At 33.6% G+C, this 19,505-nt stretch overlaps 1 protein-coding gene across 4 annotated transcripts in view; it reads right to left on the bottom strand.

Annotated features, from left to right (window-relative positions):
* LRRC40 (leucine rich repeat containing 40) overlaps window positions 1-19,505 on the bottom strand; it is a 54,037-nt gene that overhangs the window by 4,773 nt on the left and 29,759 nt on the right. For 3 of the 4 annotated variants that reach the window (XM_073896544.1, XM_073896546.1, XM_073896545.1), the window contains exons 10-14: window positions 14,691-14,796; window positions 11,538-11,645; window positions 8,725-8,835; window positions 4,550-4,648; window positions 1,603-1,680 (exon numbers count right to left, since the gene is read on the bottom strand). In XM_073896544.1, the coding sequence (XP_073752645.1) occupies window positions 1,603-1,680; window positions 4,550-4,648; window positions 8,725-8,835; window positions 11,538-11,645; window positions 14,691-14,796 (502 nt within the window). The remainder of the gene's footprint in view (window positions 1-1,602; window positions 1,681-4,549; window positions 4,649-8,724; window positions 8,836-11,537; window positions 11,646-14,690; window positions 14,797-19,505) is intronic. The other variant, XM_025871827.2, reaches the window with a different exon arrangement.

The following is a 19,505-nucleotide window of genomic DNA, read 5'->3' as shown; positions in this document are numbered from 1 at the left end:
AAGAAAGAAAGAAAGAAAGAAAGAAAGAAAGAAAGAAAGAAAGAAAGAAAGAAAGAAAGAAAGAAAGAAAGAAAGAAAGAAAGAAAAAAGCAATAGCAAGTGTAAACTCAAGACAGCTCTGAAGTTCCAGAGGGACCGGAGAGTTAATGACTAGGAGTGCAGAGGGACCAAACTGCTCCAGAGCAGTCCTTCCTCTTCTTCCCACCAATGCATGAACAAGGTAATTTAAAAACATGTAGTTCACCTGCTGACACAGAAGTTAGGGTTAGTTTTTCCCATCTTCCCTAAGACATTACTTGACAATGTGATTGACAGCTCAACAGACAATACAGAACTAATAGTTCAGTTCACAGATAAAAATTAGCAGAGATCTGAGAAGTGCATATATTTTTAAAAATGACAACAATGATATAACCTACACATGAGAAACCATGAGCAATAATGAAGCAGACAGAACAAAAATTTAAATAGGCAGTATTTTAGACACATCACTGTGCCTTAGCTTAATAGCAAACGAGGAATAATAATAGTACTAAACTTATACACTTGTTATAAGGACTGAATGATTATATTTCAGCTGGAATACAGTACATAAATGTTAGCTATTAATATTTAGATTGTTACCAGAATCAACTTGCATTATAGGAAACAAATGACATAGATGTTAAGAGCCCAACTGCTGGAGGCAAGATCTGCAATCGCTATAATGTACTAGTTATGTGAACCTTAGCAAAACATAAATCCCTAATATTTACTTAATATATTGGCAGTAATTCTGTTTCATAAGAAGTAAAAGCGACCTAAGGAAGAATACCTACATGGAGACATTTTATAGAAAAGCTCAGGAGGATTTTCTTAACTTCCAATCTTCGATTTTTAAATGAACATAATGACAGAAACCACCTTTTGTGAGGATTAAATGAGTTAATATATGTACTTAGTCCTGTACCAGCAGATAATAAGCCCCCAGTAAATATTAGCTACTCTTAATTATTAGCAGTATCTTTAGAGTGTTTGCAGAATAAAATCTATTAGTTGCCATACAAAGCTCTGACAGGACTCGCTACTGCTCACATGTCCAATTTCATTTGTTATTTCTACTCTACCCCCTCACTTTATGTCCCGAGCCGTATCAAACTTCTTAAAGTGTTCCAATCACACCATGTTCTCACATGTTTGTGCCTTAGTACATGCCATTTGCCCCACCTGGGATGCCCTATCCCTGTGTGTCTGGCTGATGTCTCAGTTTCAATGCTATCTCCTCTGCCCTCAGGCAATCTCAGGAAACACCTTTACCTACGCACTGCGTTTTCACCATAGCAATTATAATTATTTATTTACATATCTGTCTTCCTACTAGGCTATAAGTTTCTTAAAATTGTTAAAAGGAACCAAAGTCTACTAAATAATCAGCTGTGAAAATTCTAAGAAAGCAGTATCACTTTCAATTATAGGTAGAATAAGGTGAAAATAAACCTGAATATTTAAATAAAGTAAACACATGGGGCCTTTTTATTTGGCTCTTTTAGGTATATTCTCTAAGACCTACAAATTGTCCACATAAAAATCTTCAGTCACAGATTAGTCTGCTCTGTCTCTCACCTGTTAAAGGAGAGATTAATTGTTTGTAGTCTTATCAGCGATTCCATTTCTTCAGGCAAAGAATTTAAAAAATTGTTCCTAAATTGGAAAGAAAAAGATGATTTACAAAGTTGAAAATCTGTACAACTTTAATTTATAATTAAAGTGGCTGATCAGGGTGCCTGGGATGCCTCAGTTGGTTTAACATTTGCCTTTGGCTCAGGTCATGATCCCAGGGTCCCGGGATTGAGTCCTGCATTGGGCTCCCTGCTCAGGGGGGAGTCTGCTTCTCCCTCTCCCTCTGCCCCTCCCCTCTGCTCGTGCTCTCTCTCTCTGATGCGCGCTCTCTCAAAATAAATAAATAAAATCTTAAGAAAAAATAAAGTGTTGATCAGACAAAAAATTATGTAGCTCGGTTTGTTAGTTCTTGATCTGATCTCATTAAGGCTAAGTCCTGAGAATTCTGAATCAGTCAGCTGTCTCAGGTATTTGATTAGTGTGCCAAATCCAAATAATACCAATACGTAACCAACTGATAAAGCAACCAACTCTTTAATAATACATTTAACAGGGCAAACACTGTAAACTAATCATTTATCTCCTTCAAACTGATCTCAGCAATCCTTCTCACAGATAGGGCCCTTGAGATCATGCCTGTAAATACCACATTATTTGATTCCACAAATATTTGATTGGTGTTTAATACATGTATCTTGCATACAGACATGAAATTCTACTCTAAGCAGAACTGTAAAATTTTATGAAAAGAAATGAAACAAGAAAGTGATGAGATTCTATATATTTAGGAATTTAGGGCTTTCTACTACATAGGTATTAAGCAAGTCCATTTCTACTCTAAGTTTAGAATTTCAATTTACACAATGCATATATTTTTTAAGAATCTTAGAATGAAGCATGGCAGTAAACAGAATCTCACTTACTGTTAGAAGGATCTGGGAACAATGTTAAAAAAAAGGTTAACAACAGGAAGGCAGAAGGATTCTAGAGCTTATATAATTACTTATAATAGAAAATATTTGTGAGAAAATTATATTTAACTGGATGGCTACCTATTACAACTGGGTAATTTTCTCTAAATTTCTTTGTGTTCAGAAGTCAAGCCTAATAACATGTTAAGTCATACTTTCTACACCTATATTTTCTTTTCTCTGTACTTTTCTCCAGCTATTGTCTTTATTAAGTTATACCAAATAACCTACTGCTGGTTTGTATCTTTTTCCTAGAGTCTTATATACCTACTGATATCAGATATGAAAGTGTACATTAGGGGAGCCTGGGTGGCTGTCTGTTAAGAGACTGCCTTTGGCTCAGGTCAAGATCTTAGGGTCCTGGGATCGAGCCTCACATCAGGGTCCCTGCTTGGCGAGGAATCTGCTTCTCCCTCTCCCTCTGCTGCTCACCCTACTTGTGCTCTCTCGCTCTCTCTCAAATAAAATAAATAAAAATAAAAAAATAAAAGTGTACACTAGTTACTTAATTAGAAACCTAAAGGTATAGACAGTGGTGTGCGCGCACACACACACACACACACACTGAATGGGACCAAAATAAAGAGAGCAGTAATAAGTACATGAATTCATTCTCTCTACTCCATTAATACTGAACTACAATGTGGTTTTACACTGTTTTGCCAGTGTAATTGCCACCCCAAAACAGAAGCAAGTCTACATTTAATAGGAGCAGAGTATTAGATTTGCTTTAATGCCATAAGCCAAAAAAAAAAAAAAAGTCTCTATAGGCAGAATAAATCCTTAAACAGATACAATTTAGCTTATTGTTATTTACCTATTGCTTGAGCAGGGCAAGAGGAGCTACAGCTTAAATAAACTAAAAGCACTCCAGTAATTATATATGAGTAGGAAGTGCAGATAATAGAGCTATAGCTTACAAATAAAGACTTAAAGCCCAAACAAAAAAATACTTGACTATCTACCTCTGAGTCATTTATTATTACCCTCAAAGAACCGTGGCAATTCTGATCCTGTCACTTCAACTTAGGACTTATTTTTTTTTCTTTTTTGCTGCAATATATATATTTTAATTCAAAGTGAATCGACAGTAATACACCATAAATTCTTATTTTGACACTCACCAAAATAGTCACCTGGAAAACCCACTTTTTGTGACAAAGTACAGAAGGCTTGGTCACATTTAAATCACCGAGAACTAGAGAGAAATACTAGCGCAAACCGTAATAGACATTACATCCATAAAACTTTTCCCAGTCCTTATTGTAATATTGCACAGTGCAACTGCTACATGGCAAACTAGTGTAGTATAGAAGTAAAAGCAAAAACAAACCAAAGAAAGAAAGCCACAAGTCTAAAATTGTTAAACAGTTAACAGTTCAAACTTAGTAATCAAATCTATTATCTTTGGGTTCATTAAAACAAATCTTCCTACACCTTGCAGTGTATGATTTAACTTTTACTTAACACAAACCAAGATTAAAATTAGTAGCTGAGATGCGAAAAAGTGAAAAGGCTTTGCTACTACAGTAACATATTTAAACACCCTGAAGGAAAAGAAAAGTTAAGTATCAGGGTATTTGGTAAAAAAAAAAAAAATAATAATTTGCAAATTAAAATAGTATGCAAATATGCAACTTGGAAGTCATGCAGTGTTTAAGAAAGCAGTAAAACAAAAGAAAAATGGTAAAATGGTTTTAAAGAAGGTATAAATCCAAATTCTTTTGTCAATATGTTGAATTTAAAAGTTAGGATTTTGACATTTTTAATTTTTAAACACATTAAAAAGCCCATGATTAGAATCGGTTAAGAGCAGTGTACTCAACTAGGGTATGCCTTTATCAAACCTGACTATTATGAAAACATTTACTGTCCATTTAACAAGACCATCTGAGTCTTGGAACTGAAATACAGAAAATACGACATTTCAGGGTAGTAATATGGCCCTGAATGAATATAAAACTGCGCCAGTTTTGTACCTGTTGTACAAACAGAAATCGATCCTTTGCACTTGGTGTTTCTGAAACATCCGCTGCCAGCATTGATTCTTTTCCAAGAAGTGAGCAGATACCAGTGATCTGCCGGGCCATATAAATAAAAATTAATAAGCTGTGGAGGGCAGCAAGTTTACTTAAATAGTGACTCCATAAATTTGCCATCTGTAAATAATCTTTTAAATTAATCTTAGGCTACTCCTTTTTTCTGTGTAATACATATATGTATAAAATGCATAGAATTGATCACTAAAAACACTGAAACTTGTGGGGAAAATTAAGTCCTTCATTTTCAGTGTGACTAAAAATGTACAGCTGGTTTTTTATTTTATGATCTAATACTGTAATTTTTAAACTCAATTTCAGGCACATTTATTTCATTGATGATTATTAAATAAAACACTGCTTGTGTTAATGGAGTAAAGAAAAGTTTATCCATTATTAGCTTATTGTCAACGCTGTATTAGAGCTGTAGTAGTGGTATGCAATTCATTTATCAAAGAAATGCTGTAAATCCAAAACATTTGGAGAGTTTTACACTCAAATGCTTTGTACTGTTTATTCCAGTAAATGCTGTAAGATTATATTCCAGATTTTTAAGGAAAAAAAGTTAAGTCAAGCCTGCAAGATACAGCTTTCTCAAGTGTCTACAATGCCAGCATGAAAATAAAAAATTAAGTTACATTGATACATCCAAGTTTTTTATATGCAGTGATGAGCACAAACATTAAAAGAGATAAAATACTGATGCAAATAATACACCCCAAAATAACATATACAATTACTTTCCATCATTTACAATACAGTAGTTATAATGACACTCCAAACATAAAAGCAAAGTAAAAAATCAAAACCCCAACTTCTATTTCATGTAATTAGACTTATACAGAAATTAGAAGGCTAAATAACAACTAGTTAATCACCTAATTTCACAGCTATCTGAAGTGGCAATCGTTATATAGCAGCTTATCTATGATACATTCAAGACAAACGATACAATTTATTACTTGCCCATAAGCTAAAACACAGCCTGTTTAATACCTTTCTTTAAATTCCACCTCTACACTACAATATACTTGAGGTCTATGCAAAAAAGTAGCTACCTTTTATATAGGAAATGGATGATTAAGTCTTTGATGCTGTAAAAGCAACTTCATTTAAACATAACCACCAACCACCAAAAAAGAAAAAAAAAAGAAAGAAAGAAAAGAAGGGAAAAACCCAAGACACACTTCCTAGGAAAGAAAAAGCATGTAATTTCTGTTCCAGACGGAATGTATTAAATAAGCAAACACCACCAACAAGCAAAACAAGTACTACAATGTAAAAATACTTAAAAAAAAAAAAAACCCTCTCACATGCATAAATGAACAATTGCACACAAAGAACTCACATCTTTTCAAGCTTCAGTAGTAAATATTCTGCTACTATTTATTAAATACTGCATGGTTTGCCCAAGCTAAGATGAAACCACATCATGAATCAATGAGCATTTTGCATTTTCTTTCATTACCTGCTCAAAGTCATCCCTACTGAACCTCTAAACATTTTATTAAATCCAATTATACAGTAAACACTCCCAAAATAAACTTAGATTGTATTGCAATTTCACTTAACAGTATATAAAATGCTGTGTTGTGACATATATCAACTATCCATTAGATACTGAATCAATTTTTCTTAAGCACTACTAACTGCTTGCTTTTCTTGAAGCTAGATCATTCTGAAAAATCAGACAGCAGAATTCAGCTATAGCAAACATGCTGCCCTCTTAGTAAGGAAAAAACAGGTACAACTTGAAATCATACCACACAAAACCAAAAATGAACATTACTCTATCAAAAGAAAACTAAAGAGTAGATCTGAATTTTAAGTCCTCAACATTTATATATAGGTAATAACATTAACAACCTCAAATATTTAAGGCAGTATGTGTGGGAACAGTTCACAATGCAGCTGAGATTATTAGAACAACATTTAAGAGCAAAATCTAGGCAACATTTTGTCCATGCAAAGACACATGCAAATGTAAAGAACAATAGCTCAATTTCTTAGGTAAGGGACCCAACATTTATACACTAAGACACAGATAATACAGTTCACTTGTATGCTGTAATTCTGACATATGCGCATCTGTTGCTCTAAGTCTGTACACAGAATGGCTTCCCAAATGTGGATGTGTCTTGCACAAGTTAGAAGGCAATTTTATAAAAAATAGCAGGAGCAAAACTGGACTTCTGCTCCCATAAGACACCTGTCTAGAGTTACTACATAAGAAGATAACATGACCAAAGACAAGTTATACCAAATGTGCAAAACACATTAAAAGTGAGTTTTTTTTTTAAAAGCTCAAAGTTGTTTAAATTGCACCCAAGTCTACATGATTCAAAAATAATTTTCTTGTGCCATGGCTAATATTTATTAAATACCATGTTTTTATTTTTAATCAAATGTTTATATCATTGAGCTTCCTCAATATACTCTTTTTGAGTGTTCACATATATGGATACTGGCTGAGTTTTGTAGGACTCAATGGAAATCCAGTATATGCAGGTGATGCTGCAATGTAAGAATGTGGTGGGAAGATTGGTTTGTACAGAGTCTGATGAATGGTTGGGGATGGTAACAGATGGGGAAGGAGAGGCGAGAGACTGCTGTGAAACATCTGTACGGCAGGAGTCTGACTCATCAGTTTCCGACAAACAGCGGCAAACCATCATCATTGCTGAGCCCCCAAGCCCTGCAGTGAGTTTGATTACTATTAGCAGTGACACTGATGAGGAGGAGACAGCGCAGAGATGCTCACTCAGAGAATGTAAAGATAGTCTGGATTGTGAAGCTTGCCAGAGCACTTTGAATATCGATCGGATGTGTTCATTAAGTAGTCCTGACAGTACCCTGAGCACCAGCTCCTCAGGGCAGTCCAGCCCATCCCCTTGCAAGAGACCGAACAGTATGTCAGATGAAGAACAGGAAAGTGGTTGTGATACTGTGGATGGCTCTCCAACATCAGACTCTTCAGGACACAACCCCCTTTGCAAAGAGCAGCTTTGTGGAAGACGCTCATCAAAACACAGAACTGGTGAGCTCGGCCAACACGGAAACCAAACCAGCTGTTTGTACTGTTGTGGTGCCACCAATGGGACTAGAGAATGGATTAAATGCCGAAAAGCATATGGCAAACACAGATTCTATATGCCAGCCATTAATAAAAAGGCCGATCCGCTCCTGGGAGATTAAACCAGCCTTCCACGGTGGGTAATCATCAGCAGAAACTGACATCAGATTTCCAGCAGCAGCATTTGAATTTCAGTCAGGTTCAAGAGTGGGCATCAAGAGTGGAATGGAAACTTCAGACATCAAAGACAGCAAGCTTATATCCCTACTAGTGTTACCAGTAATCCATTCACTCTTTCTCATGGGAGTCCCAATCATACAGCCATGCATGCCCATCTGGCTGGAAATGCGCATCTTGGAGAACAGCCTACTCTACTTCCATACCCATCATCAGTTCCCCTCAGTAGTGCTACACCAGTGGCCCACCTCTTAGCCTCTCCGTGTACCTCAAGACCTATGTTACAGCATCCAACTTACAATATCTCTCATCCCAGTGGCATAGTTCACCAAGTCCCAGTGGGCAAAGTCAACTTAGGACTTATTTAAATTAAACTTCCTATTACCCCTGCAGAGCCTTAAAGAGTTTCTTTCCTTTTGTTGCCATTCATGGTGGTCTTTTTCTTTCTTTCTGGCATTGAATGTTTACTATAATATCTTAAAACCAAATAGGTTCTTTTTAAGAGAAGCCATGCTAGCTGCTGTGCCAGCATAGGATTTTGAGAGTTTTATGCTATTTACTTTCAGAAAAGGAAAAATGGGAAACAAACACTTTCCATGGGTTATTTGTAGCCTTGCTTAATTAAGCATGAATTTAAACAATGTGTTAATATTTTCTAATATTTTAAATAAACTGCCTATAAATGATAGATATTTGATTAAAATATTTCCTAAATGCTTAATTTTAGATTTGGCCTAAAATGTAATTAATAAACTAAAGAGCAATTTCCACACTTACTTAGGAAATATGAGCGAAAGAGCAAAAGTTAGGCAAAACTCAAAGACAAATTATAATGAAAAAGTGAAGCAATAACATCAATAAATACCTGAGATCTAAAAAAGTCAATTTTTGAAGCATACATAATTCCAAGGATATAAAGGAAAGCTTATTAAAACTGAGATTGACATCAGAAACCATTTCTTTCAGTTCCACAATCCTGAAACAAAAATAATTTAAAGACGTTAGCTCTTGAATTCACTGTCAGAACTTCAAAACTACAAGCAGGCATAGGAGGAAAAATCCTATTTTATTTTTGCTAATTAAGATTTTCTGTAACTTTTACTTCTCTCACGAAAATTTCAATTAGTTTGTATTCTATAACAGTAGTTTTCCTTTAGGCTGCATAATATAATTTTCTCTGTATCTGAGTACTTCACAATGTTTTTTAACTATGATATGTCAACATTTTTAAAGTATAGGATTTTTTGTCCAAATTATCATTATATTAATCATGACTGCAATAAAACATTAAGTTAATTCCTAGTTTGGTAAGTGTCATGACTAAGCAACTTAAGTCAAAGACTTAAAGAAAAAGACTTAAATACTGCTAAGTAAGCCTAATCAACCTTAGTAATTTTAAAGCATGCTATTAACTAAGTATAAGAACAAGAAATGTTATATATGATTTACCAAGAAATGAAACTATATGAAAGAAAGAGTATCAACTGCTGTGCTAAAGAAAGATGAGTTTGGATATGTAACTGATAAAACTTTTTTGGAAAGTTTTTGGATATATGTATTGAGAGCCCTACTCCTTTAGATAATTCTTCTGGAAATCCGGTCTAAAGAAACAGTATGTTTTGTTTTATTTATTGCCGTAATCAACCTTATAGTATATGATAGATTTTAAAAGTATTGTTTACAACATAGGAAAACACTTATGACAAATTAACCAGTTAAGATACAAATTGTATATGTAATTCTAAATGGAAAACAGTTTGAAATAAAACGTGCCATGGGCGCCTGGGTGGCTCAGTTGGTTAAGCAACTGCCTTCGGCTCAGGTCGTGATCCTGGAGTCCTGGGATCGAGTCCTGCATCAGGCTCCCTGCTCAGTGGGGAGTCTGCTTCTCCCTCTGACCCTCCCCCCTCTCATGTGCTTTTTCTTCTCTCACTCTCTCTAATAGGTAAAATCTTAAAAAAAAAAAAAAAGAAATAAAACGTGCCATGAATAGAATAGTGATGGGACTACAAATGATCTGTCCCTTCCTTTTGTCCAAAATTTTATGAATAAGTATTATTTTCACAATCAGGAAATCATATAGTAAAAAGTATGACTTGTGAAATAAAAATTTAAGAAAGAGGAAAATGACTCAGAAACTCTCTAGATCAAGGTATGTCCTTGCTATCTTTCTACTTTGGTCCTCTAAATTGACAAAAATATGATGAAATAACAGCAATAACAGAATACCATACTGTTTTACATATGAATTACCAGATTGTGAGGTAAAATGAGAACTAAGTAATAAGGTGATGTGTCCATCTTCATTCCCAGTTTTGATCCAGGATCCCCAACGCAAACTTATCCTGACAGCAAATCTAACTGCTCAGTTCTTCTGTCAAGTGCCCTGAGAGCCCTTTAAACAAGAGAGAAGGAGATGAACTAGATCTCCTTTTGCTATGGAATCTCAAAGTTAATTTACTTTTAAGATCTATATTTGGGCTCCCTGCTCTACGGGGGCCTGCTTCTCCCTCTCCCACTCCCCCTGCTTGTGTTCCCCCTCTCGCTGTGTCTCTGTCAAATAAATAAATAAAATCTTTAAAAAAAAAAATCTATATTCTCCAAACTATGCCGTGCAAAACAGAAAGCAAGTTGAAGTTTGTCTGACTGTTTAAAAATTTTAAACATCTAAAAAACGTTATTGACGGTCAGATGAAAGCCATTTTATTTTCCCCATCACCTTTTTTTTTTTTTTAAAGTACTTAAGTGCTCACTAAGTGCTAGGCACTGGTTAAATGCTTTGTTGGATTATGTCATTTAATTTAATTCTTATAAAATAAGATAATATTTTAATAATAAAATAAAAATAATACTTTATTATCTTTACTTCATAGGTAGGGAAACTAAGAGCAGCTAGTTAGCCTGTCCAAAGCCACACAGCTCACAGATCTGGGATATAGATACATGCAACTGACTCCCACTGTCCAAGTTCTTTACCATTACCCTATTCTGTCTCCTCTACTGTTGTTTTAATTGACAAGGTTATTTGTCAACTTTCTTTGGGTATATAGTTTACTGCAAGATAACAATCATTTAGAAAGTTCAGTATTATACTAATTTTCTCTCATAACCTAAAGATTTTGCTATAACTAATATCAACAAAGACATACTGAACAGCACAAGTACAATGCACATGACTTCTAATATTTGATAGTAAAGAATCCTTTTCTGGGAGGAAAATATTAACAGGATTATCTGGTTTTTTTTATTGATTTTACTATCAGTGAAAAATTCAGTGGCTGGCAATTCATTAACATAAAGCCCAAAATGAAAATTCCTATTAATCCACATGGACCTGGCTTTGGATGGTGTCTTAAAACTTTTCCTCTAATATTTCATTACATGGAAAAAGTAATTTATACTTTTAATAATTCTAATACCCATTTTCCATGTTTAAAATGTAAAAGAAAAAGAAATCAAATTTTTAAAAATGTATATACCTCTCAGAACTGATATTAATGTTTCAGAGAATACTTACGTGAATTTTGCTAACTCCCTCAAATATCAATGATGAAAAAACTTCTACATATGCTTTCAAATTAAAAAACTATGAAAAATAATTATTCTTGTCACTGAGATGCAAACACAACTGAGAATGAGTCACAACTTAATAGAAATGGTATCATGAACAATTCTCACCTTTTAGGAATTTCACATAGCTGATTCTTACTGAAGTTAACAGAAGTGATAATGTTGCTTTTTACTGCATCAAATACTTCATCAGGAATTAAAGTTGTTTGTTTATCACTAAATGAAAAAATGGTTTGAAAATGCATCATCCTTAGTAGTCCAGAAAGATATGATTATTACTTTTCAGTTTTAAGGCCCTTAAGGATTTTATGAGTTTTCAAGGCAGCAAGGCAGTTGCTTATGAAGAACACTTTGAAGTTCTGCAAATAATGCCACAAAAACCTACGAACTCACAAAATATTAACCATTAAGAATTCAGACAACATAACATATCACAATACATTGTACTATACCTTCTGAGCACTCACATACTCAGTGTGAATAAAACCAGATATATCTTCAGAATCTAAGATGTTTAGAAATCATATTAAATGATAGTAATTGTAAGTGGATTCCTCTACCTCAGAATAGAACTAAATCTATCATTTTAAAACTGTTGTCATCCCTTTTCTAACAGGGATTATCTGCCAACTTTATGTAGCTATATAGTTAACTGCAAGGGAACAATCATTTTTAAAAGTTCAACACAGGGGCGCCTGGGTGGCTGTTGGTTAAGTGCCTGCCTTCGGCTCAGGTCACGATTTCAGGGTCCTGGGATGGAGCCTCAGATTGGGCTCTCTGCTCAGCAGGCAGCCTGCTTCTCCCTCTCCCTCTGCACTCCCCCTGCTTGTGCTGTCTCTCTGTCAAATTAATAAAATCTTTAAAAAAATGAATAAAAATTAAAAAAATAAAAGTTCAACATTATACTGTTTCTCATAACCTAAGCCAATTTCTCTCTCCTTTAGCATGTGACAAGGTAGACAGGGGAGTGGCCTTAGACTGAACTATTCCTGTTTTTACCATTAAGGACCTTTTTAAAATTCACTTTCTCTTAACCTCAGTTCTGTGAAATTAGAATCTGAAGAGTTATTCATTGTTATGTGGGCCAGATCTTTTGCAAATATAAATTTAAATAAATTTCCTTTTCAATAAGATTTTCAATAAAGTATACATTTAATCTTAAATGAAAGTATAGTAGTACTCTGACATTTGCAGATTTAACAATTTGTTGTGTTATAATTAGCCATTTGTCCCCACGCTCTTCTTTTACAATTTTCAATGCTTAATCCATCATCCACTTAAAAATATTGTTGATGGAATGCCAAATTAATGACTTTATTAAAAAGAAAACAATTATTACATATAATGTCCAATATAGAGGAATCTGTAAGAAAGACATTGTAATACAGATAGGTAAAGACAGCCTAAATTCAGTTTGTATGCCTTCTACCTCTGTTGTATGGCTGTATTTTCTCTTGTGCAAATGTAGCATTTTTATCTTTTCAATCAGAAATGCTCAAATCATGGGGAACTGATTTATTGTAATCAAACATTGAAGATTCACACTCTTTTAAAAAAATTTAGTTGATAGCATTTATGCCTTGATACTGGCAATTCATTTATATTTTATTATTTATTTATTTATTTATTTTTAAAGATTTTATTTATTTGACAGAGAGAGAGAGAGAGAGCACAAGTAGGCAGAGAGGCAGACAGAGGGAGAGGAGAAATAGGCTCCCCGCTGAGCAGGGAACCCGACGTGGGGCTTGATCCTAGGACCCTGGGATCATGACCTAAGCCAAAGGCAGATGCTTAACCAACTGAGCCACCCAGGCGCCCCAAGGAATTCATTTATATTTTAAATGGAATATTCCTTTTCAATTAAAATCTGAGGAAAATAAATTTCAATAAATTTAGAATCAAAACAATCTAAGATGTATGATCTTCAGTGCTATATTTATAACACTTGTGATATCTGTGACTTTAAAAAGTGGGAATGGTTATCTCAAATAAAATTATAGATTGTTTGGAAGATTAAAAGCAACAGCATATGTAAAATACCTAGTATAGTGCCCAGCATAGAATAGGGACTCAATAAATCATATCCATTCAGGGCTGAGGGAATGAATGAAGGCAGAGAAAAAAAAATTCTAAGGCAGGAATCAAGTTTGTCTCATCATCACTCAGTGTATTATGACACCTACCATAAGATTTGAAACCTAGTAGGTTCTAAGAATGTCTACTGAATAAATGGGTATATTATGTGGAAGAGAAGACATGCTAAGCTGCCATCTATTCTGAGAAAAGAGGGATACAAATATAAATATGGAAGACTACTACCTTATGTTACAGTGTCAAAGGATGAAGTTGGCTTAGAGTAGGCATTTCTACATACATCAAAGAGTGTCAGACTAGAGGTGGAAACAATGTGAATGACAACAGATCTGAAAAAGAAACTGTATCCTGACCTCTGAGGTGGTTCCTACAGACACATTAAGGAAAACAGGCCAGACACTGATGCTTACTGTTAGATAACTGATTAACTCTAGTCACCTGACTTGAACTTCAGTCTGTATCCTTTTGTATTTTCATTAGATGATATCCAGACATAAACTAATCACTGTAGGAGCCCTGACAGTATGGGTTAATTTATCACTGTTGCCTAGATAGTAGTGAAAGAATACTTAACAACCTTTTCATAGGTATCTTCTTTCCCCAATTAAATACACTCCCATAATATAAACATTTTTAGGCTTTTATCTCAATTTATATACCAATATTCCAATTGTTCCAGGTTTAATACATATGTACTAGAGCATAATACTATTATGGCATATTATTTGGCTTAGATGTATTAATGGGGTACAACCTCTCAAGCTTTGCCTGCTTAAGGTCTTCATTAACTAAATGATACTAATTTCTTATTTACTAGTAGAGACTCTCCAATATAAAATCCTCTCTTGATGCTGGTTACTGAGTCAGAAAATTTTATTACCAAACAATACTCTCACTCTTATTTTATAATATAAAATGTTATTATAAAAATGTCAATATTAACAAACATCTATCTCTTAAGCATAATAAATACAACTCACTGAAGGAATTGTATTTAAGTTCACTGTACTTTTAATATGCTTTTATTTCATCACTGTTTTTGCAATTGCTAATCCTCCAAGTACTAATACACTCTGATGAATTCTTCCTCACCAACTTTCCTTTTATCTGAAGGATTATTTCTCAAAGTTTCCTATATGTCCTGCAGAGTTTAAGAAAATTACATACCTATAGTCTAATATTTTTAATGTGATGATAGCGTGTACATTGACTCTGGATTCACTTGGTAGTGTCATGGCAGTCTCAACAGAATCATTTTGGCTAGGTCCATCATCTGGCAAGAGAAAAGTTATATGAAACCAATATATATACTATAAAGTCATTTTTAAATTCTTGTATATATATAAAAATGGTATATATGATTTCTAGATATTATTGGTAAGAATGTCTTTAATCATATACTTTATTTCTAGTAACTCAAATCTAGATCTATAATTTAACATTTAATTAATAGAAAATAGAAAAAATTATTATAATATGGCTTTAAAATCTTTTAATAAATCCTACCAAGAAAATGTGGGAGTAGGAAAGAAACTTCAAAGAGTAACTACAATCTCTCAGAAGAAACAATGACACTAATCCTTCCTCTTAAGAAAAATAATATGGTCTATTAGAATTTGTTAACAAAGGAAAAATATTATTTCCCACAAATGTCTACCAAATAGGCATACACCTATCTCCTGAGTTAGGACATATGGAAACTGATTATCCTTGATCACTTGAAACTGGGGGATTTACATAATTGAGTAAGCTTTTGATACATTATTCATGTTAAGAGGTTTTTTTTCAGCATATGCAAGACTTTATTTTCAATAGAAATTCCTAACATAAATGCATACTTACACACTCACACACAATTAACTCCCTCACTAGTTTCCAAAGACTGTTTTAACACCGCCATCATATGGTATAAAGAACAAAACAAACATAAATCATACACATCAAAAATAAATGGCTTGTGACTTACTGGCAAAAGAGACTTCAAGCCATCCAGACAGAAGTAAAATAAGACTATTAATTTTCAACAATGTGAAAAAAATGAAATAGTCCTAGCATTCATCATATGTTAAGAGCATAAGGCATACCAAAAGAACATAAAACAATTAGTAGTATCTCTGATCTTGCTTCAGCCCAGCAGGCATTTAATGAACATTTGTTGAATACTATGAAGTATATTTCTCTTGCATGGAGCTCATCAATTATTCACTAATCAATATCATTAAGCTAGTATTTCTTATGCAAATATCATATTAATATTTTGTTCATAGAAGAAGCACAGAATAAAAGACAGTATCAAGTAGAAATAAAAGACATCAAAATATTTGTTAGTATTAAGTAAATGCTTTGGTATTTAGAAGTACCCTAGCATTTTGGTTATGTCATTTTAAAGAATATGTAATATATACTGCCAAATTACATCAGCAGATAGGCAACATGAAACCAGCAACAAAACCCAGCATTATTTTTTAAATATACATGTATACTAGCATGACAACATACTGAGATGAGTATTCTCAACACTTTCCAAAGAGCTACCTTTAATAACCACATTATATCTTGAAGAAGAAGAAGAAGAGGATGATGATGATGATAGCAGGAGGGGAAGAATGAAGAGGGGGAAATCGGAGGGGGAGACAAACCATGAGAGACTATGGACTCCGAGAAACAAACTGAGGGTTCTAGAAGGGAGGGGTGTGGAGGGATGGGTTAGCCTGTTGATGGGTATTAAAGAGGGCACGTACTGGATGGAGCACTGGGTGTTATATGCAAACAATGAATCATGGAACACTACATCAAAAACTAATGATGTAATGTATGGTGATTAACATAACATCATCATCATAATAAAAAAATCAGCATCAAGAAGGATGTAAAGAGGGAGCCCATTATCCCTTGGGAGGAGACTATACTAGAGATAGACTTTCTTTTCATTATATATCCTTGTATATTGGTTGAAATTTTTTTTACCATGTATATTTACTGACTTTTTAGTTAAAAAACCTAAGATGGCAATATTCCTTAAATTGATCTACAGATTCAATGTAATCCCTATCAGAATCCCAGCTGACTTCTTTGTAGAAATCAACAAACTGATTCTAAAATTCATGTGGGATTGCAAGAAACACACAATAGCTAAAACAAGACTGAGAAAAAAGAATAAAGGATTTACCCTTCCCAATTTCAAAACTTACTACAAATCAATGGTAATCAAGAGACTGTGGTACTGGCACAGGATAGACATACAGATCAACGGAATAAAATTGAGAGTTCAGAATGAAACCTGTATTTCTTCTGGTCAAATGATTTTCAACAAAAATGACAACACCACTCAATAAGGAAAGAATAGCATTTTCAGGAAATGGTGGAAGGAAACTGGATAGCCACATGCAGAAGAATTAAATTGGATCCTTATCTTATACCATATATAAAAATCAACTCAAAATGGATCAAGTACTTAAATGTAAGAGCAAAAGTATAAAACTCATAGAAGAAAATATAGGAAAGAATTTTCATAAAACAGGTTTTTGCAAAGGATTTTTAGACATGAAACCAAAAGCGTAAGCAAAAAACAAAAGGAAAAAATAAATAAATTGACTTCATCAAAATTAAGATAAAAAAAACCTTTTGTATTTCAAAGGACCCCACCAAGAAATGAAAAAACAAACCCACAAAGGACTAGAAAATACTTGCAAATCATGTATCCAACAAGACATTTTTATCCAGAATGCATAAAGATAAAAAGATTAAAAAAATTAAAAATTGGGCAAAGGATCTCTCACGAACATACATGAAAAATTCCTCAACAAAATAGTAGCAAGTTGAATATTAAAAAGTATTTTAAAAATTATACACTGTGACTAAGTGGGATTCAACCCAGGTATTTAAGTCTAGTTCAGCATTCAAAAATCAATGTAATGTTTCACATCAACAGGCTAAAAAAAAAGAAAACTTATATGGTCGTATCAATAGATGCATAAACAAACACTAACACTCCTTTATGATAAAAACTCTCAGTAAACTAGGAATAGAGGGGAACTGTCTCAACTTAATGAAAAGTATCTACAAAAAACCTACCACTCACATCATACTTAACAGTGAGAAACTTGAAGCTTTCCCCCTAAGGTTAGGCACAAGGTAAGGATGCCCCCTCTCACCACCACTCCTTCTGAACATCATACTGAAATGTCCTTGTTAATGCAATACAGTAAGGAAACGAAATAAAAAGTATGTAAATGGGAAGGAGGACACAAAATAGTCTTTGTTCACAGATGACATGATCGTAGGTAGAAAATCTAAAAGATGTGACAAGAAAAACTTGAAACTATTAAGTGATTATAGTAAGGTAGCAGGATACAAGGTTAATATATAAAAGTAAATTGCTTTCCTTTATATCAATAAGTAGAATCTGAAATTAAAAACACAATACTAATTATATTAGCATCCCCCAAATGAAATACTTATATATAAATATGACAAAATATGTATAAGAACTCTATGAGGAAAACTAGAAAACTCTGATGAATGAAATCAAATAACTAAATAAATGGACAGTCCATACTCATAGATAAAAGGTCTCAATAATGTCAAGATGTCCCTTCTTCCCTACTTGATCTATAGATTCAATGCAATCTCAATCAAAATCCCAGCAAATTATTTTGTGGATAGTGACAAACTGACTCTAAAATTTATATAAAGCAGCAAAAGACTCAAAACGGCCAACACAATATTGACTTGGAGAAAAACAAAGCTGGAAGACTGGCACTATCCAACTTGAAGACTTACTATAAAGCTACTGTAACTGAGATAGTGTGAAGCTGACAAAAGAACAAACAGATCAATAGAACAGAACAGAGAGCCCATAAATAGACCTTCATAAATACAGTCAACTCATCTTTGACAAAGGAACAAAGGCAATAAATACAATGTAGTAAAGATGGTCTTTTCCACAAATGGTGCTGAAACATCAGGAAATCCACATGCAAAAAAGAATAGATTTATTCATAACTGCCAATACTTGGAAGCAACCAACATATGCTTTAGTAGGGTGAATAAATAAACTGTAGTACATCCAGACAATAGGTTATTCAGTGCTAAAAAAAAAAAAAATGAACTATCAGGCCATGAAAAGCATGGAGGACACTTAAATGTGTACTACAAAATGAAAGAAGTCAATCTGAAAGATTCCAATTACATGACATTCTGGAAAAGGCAAAACTATGGAAACAAAAAAATTAATGGTTGCCAGATATGGGGTGATTGAGGGGATAACAGGATAAATAGACAGATCACAGATTTTTAGGGCAATGAAAATACTTTGTATGATATTACAATGGGGAATATATATCAGTTGTCCAAATCCATAGAATATACTACACCATTATGATGTGTCAATGCAGGCTCATCCTCGGTAAAAAAATGTACCATTCAGGTAAATGATTTTGATAAATGGGGGAGGCTATGCATGTGTGGGGCCAGAGGATATATGGGAAATATCTGTACCTTACTCTCAATTTCGTTGTAAACCTAAAACTACTCTAAAAAAATTAAGTCTTTTAAAATTTTTTTTTGATTATTCTGATATGACCTCTAACCGACTCATAGCATAATAATTAAATTTTTCTGGAGGAGAAAGTATACCTGGAAAAGAAAGGAAACTCCTTGATTGGCAGGAACTAAGAGTCTTAGAAAATTACATTAATTTATTTGAAGGTCAAGGTGGAAAATGAAAATTGCTGAACAATATAATTATCTTATTCATTTAACATACATTGACTGGCAATATGGTGCTAGGTTAGGCTGTGCATAACCAACAGAGTCATGAGCTAAATTAACAGTTGCTGTATTTAGCCACTTAGTTGTAGAGTGTTTGTTATACAGCAATACACTAGTATAGCTGAATTTTTTTTAATACTCTAGTGTATTCTACAATGATATAGATAAAATAAAAATTGGGATATAGTACAATTTTAGTGAAGCATTAAA

The sequence above is a fragment of the Callorhinus ursinus genome, unplaced genomic scaffold (genome assembly GCF_003265705.2).
Source record: "Callorhinus ursinus isolate GAN/ISIS: 27379988/994484 unplaced genomic scaffold, GSC_fseal_2.0 scaffold9, whole genome shotgun sequence".
In the NCBI taxonomy this organism is placed as follows: Eukaryota; Metazoa; Chordata; class Mammalia; order Carnivora; family Otariidae; genus Callorhinus; species Callorhinus ursinus.
This window is presented reverse-complemented; position numbering and strand designations above follow the sequence as displayed.